At 43.4% G+C, this 11,101-nt stretch overlaps 1 protein-coding gene across 4 annotated transcripts in view; it reads right to left on the minus strand.

The window, feature by feature from the left end:
- Positions 1-375: 375 nt before the first annotated feature.
- Positions 376-11,101, minus strand: part of TMCC1 (transmembrane and coiled-coil domain family 1) — an 80,781-nt gene continuing 70,055 nt past the window's right edge. For all 4 annotated transcript variants that reach the window (XM_017735252.1, XM_017735254.1, XM_017735255.1 and 1 more), the window contains 2 exons: positions 7,496-7,631; positions 376-4,566 (listed from right to left, as the gene is read on the minus strand). In XM_017735252.1, the coding sequence (XP_017590741.1) occupies positions 4,252-4,566; positions 7,496-7,631 (451 nt within the window). In that variant the 3' untranslated portion in view covers positions 376-4,251. The remainder of the gene's footprint in view (positions 4,567-7,495; positions 7,632-11,101) is intronic.

The raw sequence follows: 11,101 nt of genomic DNA on the forward strand, positions 1-11,101 counted from the left end.
CCCACCTGCAAACTGAGTCACAGTGTGGCAGGGAGGGAGGCAGAGACACCGTGATGCATTGAAGCCTGTGTGCCCACAGGGAGCCTGCCAGAGGCTGCCCCAGGCACAAGGGGGCTGGAAGGGATCAATGAGGATGAATGCAATGCTGCTGCTCCTCTCCTCCAACTGCAGAGACCAGACACTGACACCAGTTTATTCTCGTTGTGCCCTGGTGGTGCATGGCTGAGTGTAGGATAAAGTCTGACAGTCAGAGATATGGAAAACTTGCTCACATTTTGAGCTCTTAGGGCTCAGCAGTTTTAACACACCCTTCTTTTTCTCCCTGACAGTGCCTCCCTCCCCCTGCCCTTTGGAAACATCCAAACTAGACCAATGTTAATAGCTGAGGTCTTTATTTAAAGTTTTTTATATACAGTAAAAGTGTCACAGATAAATCTGCGACAATCAGACAAGACAAATGTAAATCTCTCTCAACAATTAGCAGCTTAAGATCTATAAACTACAGTGTTACGTTCACAAGTGTCATTTCTGTACTTTTCAACCCGTGCAAGTGAGTTTTTCTGTTTATTTTTTTACACCTTTAAAACACACTTACAGCTAAGTCAATTGCCTACAACTATACCACCTGGCATACACAACACAGACACACAGGGTTTGTAACTCTTCAGCCACTTTCAGAATTCACTTAAAAACTGGCAAAACTACCCAATCTTGAACCCTTTGTAGCTTGGCTTCTTTTGTTATAATGACTTTTTTTTTTTTTTAATTAAAAAAAAAGTGTATTTTCAAGCTGACAGACAGTGCTTTCCTGTCCCAGTGTAACACATACACAAGTCAACAGTTCATCTGATCCCACCTAAGTACACATGGGATTGGAATAAACCAATAGAGTAACTGCTGGGAGCATGCTGAGTATCATTGAAACTAATGAGGCTGAGAAAAAAGAACTTTATAAAATTTTTAAAAGTAAATTTTTTTGCATCAAGATTTTCTTTCTTCTTTATATTGAAGGCAATGGGGGAAACAGATGAGGGTTCACTTGAACCCTCAAATGTTAACGAGGAGGTGCTGCTCTTGGAACTTACACAGTCCAGTATATTTTTCCCTTTTTAAGTGCCAAGGCAGTATGTGCTAAACACATCTAAGCAATTTCTGAATCACTTCGACTCCAAATACAAAATGTTTTGGGGAAACATTCAGCAACTCAGAGATGGTCACTGAAAGTTTTTATCTACAAAGGAGGCTATTAAAGGTACTCACACACGCACTCACACCCACAGCAGAAACTGTCGTCTACATGTCATCCAGAAACACTCCATCAGGAAAGCAAACACAACCATGTACAAGGAAAGGGAGCTTTAAAGCTAGAATCACATTTCCAACAACATCATCATTAAGCTATCAGAAATCATCACAGACCTTCAAATTTGAAGAGGGAGGAAAACCCCAAAACGTTCTGCTAGTGCAAAAGGCAAAACACATGGCAGTTGTGTTAGGATATGAGAAGTGGATGCAGCATCATACATGACGTTACTGCAGACAACTTTCTGGAATGGAAGAAACCGTTGAGAGAGAAAGAGACAGACACTTTTTCCAGACCCATATATATATGGCCTTCACCAAAGAGTTCTGAGATGTCAGTTTCTATTAAGCCTGCACCTTCTGGCAAACTAGCAAATGGTATTTACTGAATATGACAGAGTTGAGACAATAAATGAAATTAGGATATAAAGAAGAGGGACAAACACTTCCTTAAATACTACAGACAAGTGGCACTGAGTGTCCAGAGCCACTGGCTTTTAATTCCTTCCTGCTTTGACCACATAAAAACCTACCTTAAGCAATTCTAAGTGTGAACAAAACTGAGAAAAAGAGGTACAAAGGCTGGGTTTCAGAAAAAAAGGCATCAAAGCATTTCAGTTATGTGCCAAATAAGTTCTTACTGTTATTCACACATTTGTTTCTGACAAAACCTGCATAATGGGAAGCTGATAGTTAGCCAAGGAATGTGAGTCACTAGAGAAGAGCCTCACTGGAGCCAGGAGCAAGGGAGGCAATGGCCACGCACCTCTGCTCTGGCTGTGGCACTACAGAAAGCACAAGCAATTTTGGCTTGAATCAGCTGCAAATGGCAATCTGTGTTTTAATTAGGACAGGAGCAGTATAGTGCACATGGTGACAGAGAGGTGTGCTGGGATCCCTGGGGGAAGGGCACCTGAGTTTCCTGTGACTACAGAAGAAAAGAACCTTTGGAAGAAGAAAGATGGTTGGACAGTGGAGGGCTTGCCTCTGCTGGCAGTCAAAAAACACCAAGGTATTAACCTTGTTTGAGGGAATTTCTCAGAACCTGGGACCTGAATCACAGCACAATGCCCATGTATGTGTGTGTGTGTGTGTGTGTGTATATACGATTCTTTTCTTTCATACATGCCTATGTATGATTTCAACTGGTTTAGGTCACTTGGGCAACATCTGGTTCCTAAAGGGAAGTTGATCCTGGAAGGAAGGAAAACAGTAAGACCTAACTAAACGCCATAAATGGTTTTGACAGAATCCTGGAGGTTTTTAGATTTCACGAAGACAAAAGATGACTCTTGGCACTTCTATGGTGAAAGGAACAGCAGTTAAAAACCAGCACAGAATGAACGCAGATTCCTCGGGGAATTCCTTGAGGGCTTCTTGCCTGTACCAACAGGTCACCAGCAATGGCACATTGCAAGGACTTGGGGTTACATTTGAAGCTGACATTTCCTTTACAGATTTGCAAAGGTGTCTGCACCAAGTGCTGGCCCCTGTGGCTGAAAAAGAGGATGGCACACCACAGACACACAAATGATCTTACCAGAGCCTGACAGGAGAAAAACTTTGGTTTCACTTTTCAGGTTTTTTTTTTTTTTCTTTTCAATTAGAGCTATTTTTGAGATAACCATTCTGTTAAGTGGACTGTTGAGTCAGTATTTCTTTCCTTAAAAGAACCTGTCTTTTCTCTAGGAAGAGATGAACAGAAATTCCTTGCTCTTATCCTGAGACCAGGAATGAGAGACGACATGCAAACAAAAAATATAAGCATACTATCCTTCACATCTGGAAAAAGAAAAAAAAGCCCTGCATGACAAAAAGGTGTGGAGAAGACAGATGTTTTCCATGATGCTGCATCTGCATGCTCAGGAGGACAGATAAATGGCATATGGACAGTACTGTGTTCGACAGGCTGACACTAGAAACTACTCTCTGCCCTCCTCAGAACTGCTTCAGGACAAGACGGCTCACAATTATTCACGCATTTCTTCATTTAAAAACATCACTTCTTTATTTGAAAGAAAAAAAAAAGTAATGACCCTCCCAACCCATTCCAAAAAAACCCCCAATAATAATAATAATAATAATTATAATTATAATAATAATAAAAAATCCTATTAGAAACAATAAGGAAGCACTGAGAGTTTGAGTATTACACTCTTCAAGTATGCTGTTCGGATTTTTTTTAAATCTGCGAATATACATATATTAAAAAAAACCTTAAAAGTGCGACCAAGGGCTTCTGCTTAAAGATAAGTATTTCAAGGACTACTTCAAAATAGTGTAGCATGACTGTGCAGTTACTGTGTATGGCATGAGGCTTCCACTCCATACACTCAGCCAAGTTAGCCAGCCTTACAGAAAGTTACTGAAGTCAGGTTAGCACAAATGGCGAACCCAGATGCTGAGCTGGGAGAGGGATCCACACGTTGTTGTTTTTCTCTTGTTAAGGAAAGAAACCACTCAACGCATACACTTGGACATGGAATGTGAGCAGACTTCACAGTAAAAGTTTAGTGTTACAGGTTTGCTGTGGTACCATCATTCAAGGCTGTGCACTAGATTGAGCTTTGCTCATCTTAAGCTAACCACGTTCTCTTCTTCCTGACAGGTTTAGTACAGTAGTTCAAGCCACAATTTTAAATTGCCCATTGGTATGCTCCAAATTTTTTTTTTTTCATTTCTTTTGTACACTTTAAAGAATCTTAAGATTTGCATCCAAAGAGAACCATGCTACATAAAAATTATCCAGGATTCTCGCCAAAAGAGTTCTTGAATAAAATCTAAAAAATACTATTGCAATGCATCTTGCAGAGAAAAAACGTTATTCTAAATGTAAACAAATTCACTCAGACACTTTAAAACTTCAGCGGAGTAGTTGCTGACTAATCTTTGCCACACTTGCTCACCAAGAGCGCCAGGAGGGAGCGGCGCAGCCCATTCCTGCCGCCATCATCTGGGGGGAGACAAGAATCGTTCCAAGTAGCCAGTGATGGCATCCCAGTGCTTCCACAAAAAGGCAATGAAAACCACTATAAATAAAGTGCTGAACGTCCTATTGCGAGTCTTCATCAGGGGCACGACACAGTTGGCCACAGTGGAAACAAAGACGAGGAGGACAGCCATGACAGCCAGCAAGATGTTGATGAACTTCCCCAGTAGATTCCTGGCCGTGGCATTCTCCAGCCCCTCCAACTGCACCACTTGCTGCTGCTGCTGCTGCAGCTCCATCTTGGAGATGCGCGTCTGGCATGCTTCCAGTGCCTCCTGTGGACAAGAGCACATATTGGGTCACTGAAGTGCACAGCTGTGACCTCACCAACTGGGCCAAGCCAGGACCACCATCCCCACACCTCACACTGCTCATGCACCGAGCTCCTGCCCTGCAGCGGGAGCAGAGAAAGCCATATCCCACGTCCAAGGTGAGCAGCCCCTTGCCGACTGGGCACTGCAGCCTGCAATACACCACAGCACCTCATCTGCACCCAGAAGGCTCGATGTGGACATGCCAGGCTGGGCAACCCCACAGCTTCTGCCCAGAAGGGGGAGCTACCCAGCCACGTGGTCACTTCAGCTTTGGTTCCAAGAGGCCACTGAGAGGACAAAGGTGCTGTGCCTAGCCAGAAATCTTCATCCTCCTCTGGGATGTGCATTCCCAGAACCTCAAATTCCAACACCTTCCTTGCAGTCACTTGTGCTTATCTGACCCCTCTGCAGAAAACTAGGCAACCTCGCAGAAAACTACATGAAAACGTAACTACCATCAAAATATAACAAAAATAACTACCAAAGGCTCAGCTGCGTTCTGGTTGCTTAGTGAGCTGTGAGCTCAGGAAAAGGTCTGAGGGGCACAAGGGCTGGGACTGCACAGCTACCATTGCAGGAGAAAGATCTATTGCAACAAGCTGTGGCACTGGCACAGCTCCAGCTCACAATGCAAGGGCTGGGGAAAGATGTCTAGAAGGGTAAGAAGCATGATGTTTATGGAACTGCCTACAGGTAGAGGCAAAATGAAAGGAGGTGGAAGGAGAAGACTACCCTGCACAAATTCACCTCTCTAATGGCCCACTGACTTAGGGGGAATTTTGTCAGACCTTTTCACCAGGTTGAACCCCAGCTGGACCAACCCAACCTGCACTAAAACATCGGTGACATGCAACATGGGGCTAGGGAGAAGGAGAGAGGTTTCCAGGCAGTTAACACAAAGAGAGACTTCTGCTCTTGAAGATACAAGTCACAATATTTCCAGTAATCTTCCCTCAGAGTCACCTTTTTCAGACACATATACCAACTGCAAATATGATATACAAGTCTGCAGCAGTCTTTCCCAGACTGATCACCAAAAAAGGAACCACGACTGTTCCTCTGCAACATCAGCCCATGTTCTTAAATAGTTTTTCATACAACAAAATGTAACACTTCGTTTTTCCCCAGCACTGCTAAGGAATAGGCTGTCCCAACTTCCAAGTTTACACTAAAAGCATTGAATCATAAAGTGAAGATTAAAAAAAGCTGTTGAGAAATCCCCACTTCAATTCAATCTTCCTGCCATCTGAATTTAGAGAGGAGAACAAAACCTGACGGTTGTAACACGCCCCCAGAGGAGAGCCTCCTGTTTACACTGCCAGGGGCCATTGTACCACTGTCCACAGACACTGATTAAATTTAACTTCAAGGTCATTGTCACCTGTTACCTTTCTCATTGCATCATGTCTGTGGAGGTCAATGAAACATGAGGCCTTCTCCTTGGTTAAGACCCCTGAAAGCACAGGGCAGAATTGCTGAGCTGCCCCCAACAGCAATGACCAGGAAGAACGTTTGATGCAACAGGAGTTGCAGCTGGATCTACAGGTGTGTGAACAGCACAGCCTGCTTGGTCTCCAGAGGAAATCACCCGTCTCAAACATCTCAGGAAGAAAAAGGAAAGAACTCTTCCTACAATCTCTGCTCACACTACAAATATCTCCCATCAGCAATCAGAACTGAGATGTCTGTTAAAACTAGCACAGCAAGTACTTAAAATGGACAAGAGACTTGTTTCTGAATAGGCCTTTCTCTGTAAGGGTCAGCAGTTGCTTTGCTTTGTAGAAGGGCCTCCAACTTCAAGACCTCCATTTCACAGCTTTTTTTACATACTAAAAGAAACTTTTCTTTTAAAAACACCTCTATGGCAGCTGGTGTGGGGTCAGTAGCTCTGACCGAGGAAGCTGTGACTGGTCCGGAGAGATGGTCCTAAAAGAGATCATCTTCCCGACGCCCAGTGTCTTCCCTCAGCTGCTAGCTGGAGGGCCTGTGCAGAAGCTGTCAGCTCTTCAGTGATTGTCAGCTCGTGATTTCAGCTCAGCTCTGCAGGGCAGCCTCCAGGCCAGACCAGGGAGAGAGACGAGAGGCCCATAGAGCTGTTCTGCACGAGGGAGCTTTATTAGTCCAGCGAAGGGGAGGCCAGGGACAAACATCTCTCTGTCTCGCAGGGGCAGAGGGCTAGCTTTATAGGGATACAGGGGGTGGGTATCAGAGGGTGAGGGCCAATGGGTTACAAAGGATCTGCATAGGGTCTCCCAGAGGATTCTGGGTTTGTCTTCTCGCCGTAACTGAAGAGTAGTTCCCTTTCCAGGGGAGTTCTGCTGGGAGGTTTAGGCACTCTCCTTATCTCAGCAGACGTCCCTCCAGGGCGGGGGCTGGGCATACCCCACACACCTCCTTATTTCTTCAAAGCCAACAGAAATAATTGTTTCCTGACTGAATGCAGGGAACACACAAAGCCATTTTTCCTTAGATGTATTACAGACCATTGCTGTAAAATTAGTGACACAGAACTACACCCCAGGGCCCATATACTGGGAGCACTACTGTAAAAAAAGTGTTTGGGTCATGGCCCACTGAGTCTCTAATGCAAAGGCCTGCACAAAGAGTGGGCTTAGGCTCCTCCCCTGCTACAACTGATTTACAAACTCTGCTCCAGCTGAGAAGCAGGTTCCCTCTGTGTGGGCCACAGCCCTGCTTTACAGAGGAGGTTACCTGGAGAGATACCTGAGGGTCAGAGATGGAATAAGGACCTTTTGGAATGCAGCAGTTTAGCAATAAAGCTACAAGGATTAAAATCAAATACTGAAGCGCAGGCGTACTTCAAAAGTGAATGAGTTCCTGAAAGGAGCAGGCAGAGGGCAGGACTTGGGTCCTTGTTTCTGTCACCCACCTGGATGTCCCGGGCTCGCTCGTAAGACTGATAGGCAATCTTTTCCTCCATGCTGGCCAGCTCCTGTTTTAAATTGAGGATCTCGTTCTGGTGGAGCTCAGTGAGGTCATTTAACTGCTCTTCAAGTCTTTCACATCTAGAAATGACAACACATGGTACAATGGCTTTAATGAGAAGAGGACGGCAAAATGACACCAGTGACAACCAAGCAATGAACACCATGGCCTGTGTACTGAAACCAGCACGGCTGCCTCAGCCAGCACACAGCATGCTCTAGCACTAATACCCTCTTGCTGGGAATTAGTCCTTTCTACCAGGTCAACTCTGTGATCCTAACCTGGAGAAAACATAAAATTACATGGTAGCTGTCAAGTGATGCAAGAAATGGAGGACAGAATGAGAATAGAGTAAGGTATTCCCCAAACTTCTGTGTAAACCAATCAGCTCCCTTCTAATACCATAAGCTCTTAAGCATTTAAGCATCTACACTTGGAACAGTAATGGGCATAAAAATGACAAGGAAATGACATGTGACTGATGCCTCACAGAACATGCTGTTACTGTCTGATCTCTGCATGAAGTCACATGGATCTTTGACTTGTTTTTCCTTTATCTCCCACGAATGATGCAACTTAACAAGCAAATACCATCATATTATTTGTAAGAAGGACACATGAATCACTAACCTGCAGGCTTATTTTTCAGTTTGCTCCTGGTGAATGGACATGGGGTAGTCCTGAGGAAGAGGGTTGCTCAAAAAAACTGAGTTACAACGATTCTGAGAGATACAGTTTTGCTTCTCCCTAAGGGAGTTTTAAATTAACTTAAATGATAGTTCTGATGGTAACAAAGGTATGGGCACAGCTATGGTGGCCACTGGGCTTTTCCCACTCTGATTTCCACTGTCTACTCATAACAGATGGAAAAAAGCTTACCACACAGCCCTTATCATCTGAATCTTGATACTAATAACCAAGAAATTTCTAAGGAATTAACCACAGAGATAACCAAAATTTAAACAAGGCATTTTCTTCTGACTCCACCTGAATTTAATTCCTACAAAAAACCCACAATATTAATAAGCACTATTTATCGAGAATGAAGAATTTAATTGCAACTTCTGAAACTAAGACACAAATCCTGCTCCTCGTTGTTTTCAAGATTTTTTTTTGGTGTTTCAGAATCTGAAGTCAAAAGCTAGCCTTTAAAAACAGTCTTGGGGTTTTGCTTTTAACAGACAGGTATGAAGAGAATTTTCATTTATGCTCCCAAGGCAATATTACTTTAAAGAAAGGAGGAGTCAGACACAGCAGGACAATTTGCAGCAGTAAAACACATGTGGTCAACCAGCAATGAGACCAAGAAAACTGCCAGCCAACATGGCTCAGCCCAGAAAGGTCCCAGAAGAGCTGTGCAACTGTGCCAGGACACACCAGAGAAATGGTTTCCCAAGACTGACAAGGGAATGGCCATGTGAAGACTGGCTAATGAAGAAGGAGCCCAGATAATTAATACTGTCCTTTGTTCCCAACAACTTAAACCAACAACAACTTGCCAACAACCAAAAAATCACAACTAAACCCACTCCAAGCTCCAAAGGCAGCATCAATTACTTGAAATATATTCAGTTTGTTCACACATTACAAAATTGTCCAATGAGTTTACTATACAACAAGAAACGTAAGCATTTCTGAAAATAGCATGACTGTGTATTTTAACCTCCTCTCACATAAACGCTTTTATAAAGCAGCTGTTGCCAAGCAGCTTAAATCCTATTCTCTAACAAGAAACAATTGTATTTTAATAACTTCAAAACACCTCAATCTACAGGAAACATAAGGAAACCCTGCAAATCCGTATAGTTATGAGTTTAAACAGAACATGATTAGCAGAAGGGTTGGCTCCAATCTTCCTGGCCTGAAGACTGCAGAACAACCAGCTTGTTCCCAACCCACACTTCACTCCCTGCTCAACCCCGGAACAGAGGCAGTTTGCATCCAAGAACCACCTGCGCTTCCAGAACTCACTGTGTCAGGCAACTGCTATAACTGGGTTATTTTAAAAAACGCACCCCTGTCCCCACTAACCTACCCTGACTTATTTTTGAAATGACACAGCCTCCATTCAGCTTCTTTTCACTTCTTGTCCCAATATCTACAATTTAGAAAATTAATTTTTTCCTGCTGCTTTCTATTGGTGTTCAAATTTAAAAAGCAAGGAGGGGTTTATGTGACTTAGAGGGCCCAAAACCAGGGTTTCCCTGTTGAAAGCTGGTTTGCATTTAAGTGGGAGTATTAAAGAAATAAAAGGGATAGGCCACCTGTCAAAAGGGTTAAGATGAAATACATCCCTCTAACTCATGAGTGCCAGGGTCTACTGAACAAACTAAACTTGTCTGTGATATAGCAGTGCCCTGAATAATAAATCCCACTTCATGTCATGTATGGAAAACTACTCTTTGGAGTTCAAGAACTACTTTTTTACTAGTTAAAATGCGACATTTCTCCTTAAAAGAACAAGCTCCAGCCCAGAAACTTCTCTGTGCAGCAGACCAATGCTACCCGTCACAAGTATCACAAAGATCATCAGAGCTGTTCCTATGGACACAGTAAATCGCTGGGATGCTTCATTTCAAATAGCCATGTTGGAATTCCACATGTTTTCTGAGGCTCACTGTGTGGGAATTGGGAAAGTGGTCTGAAAAAGGCTCAGAAACACAATTATGACCATCTCATTTGTAAAAAATGGTTTAAAGGCATTTTAAAGTAATAGCTGCAAAATACACAGCTAATACAGCATATGGAAGGGAAAAAAAAAGACATTTGATCTGCACTCAGTGCTATGGTGAGTAAAGAAACTCTGACCAAACTAATGCTACAAAGACCTCCGCAGTAGACTGTGAGTTTAGTACCTGTCTTCAGATGTCTCTCAAGATGGACCTTTTTCTTTTTATAGCTATGTCATACAAACTTTAATGTAATCTTTATTTGTCACTAAATACATCTTTATGCTACTGAACGCACTGCTTCCAATAGTGGAGTAAACAGCTAAAACAAGTAGTTATTTGTAGTATGCTCCAAGTCTTCTATCTAGAGGATACATGAAGGACAGAGCTTGCTCCCGACAGGGAGCATGAGCTGCTTACAACACCAACACACATCCCTGTACTTCCAGCTCTGAGACTCCCTGGAAGGAGGACAGACAGCTTTGCAGGGATGTTTTGGTGCTGTCCTGGCTGAGTGAGCACCAACTTGGCCCGACACATTGCCTCTGCTGCCCAGCCACACTCCAGAACAGCCTTGCCAACCCACCTAGACCTCAGAGGTTTAGCTCCTTTGATCTATTTTAAAACACATCATGAGGACAGACTGGAATGAGACAATTAGACTACATCAAAACCCAAATGGAAGAACTAGTGACCAGCCTTTTGGCTGAAGGATTTCTTCTGACAGGAGCATGGGAGACCTAAATGGCCTTTCCAAGGCTGTCAGGCTTGGGAAGAAACCCAAACCCTTACACTGATCACTCTCCAAATATGTGAGCTTATGATTTTGCCATGTACAAACAGGGTCCTAAAAGGACACACAAGATGAAAAAACTCAGCAG

This window comes from Corvus brachyrhynchos, unplaced genomic scaffold (assembly GCF_000691975.1).
Source record: "Corvus brachyrhynchos isolate BGI_N302 unplaced genomic scaffold, ASM69197v1 scaffold95, whole genome shotgun sequence".
Classification (NCBI taxonomy): Eukaryota; Metazoa; Chordata; class Aves; order Passeriformes; family Corvidae; genus Corvus; species Corvus brachyrhynchos.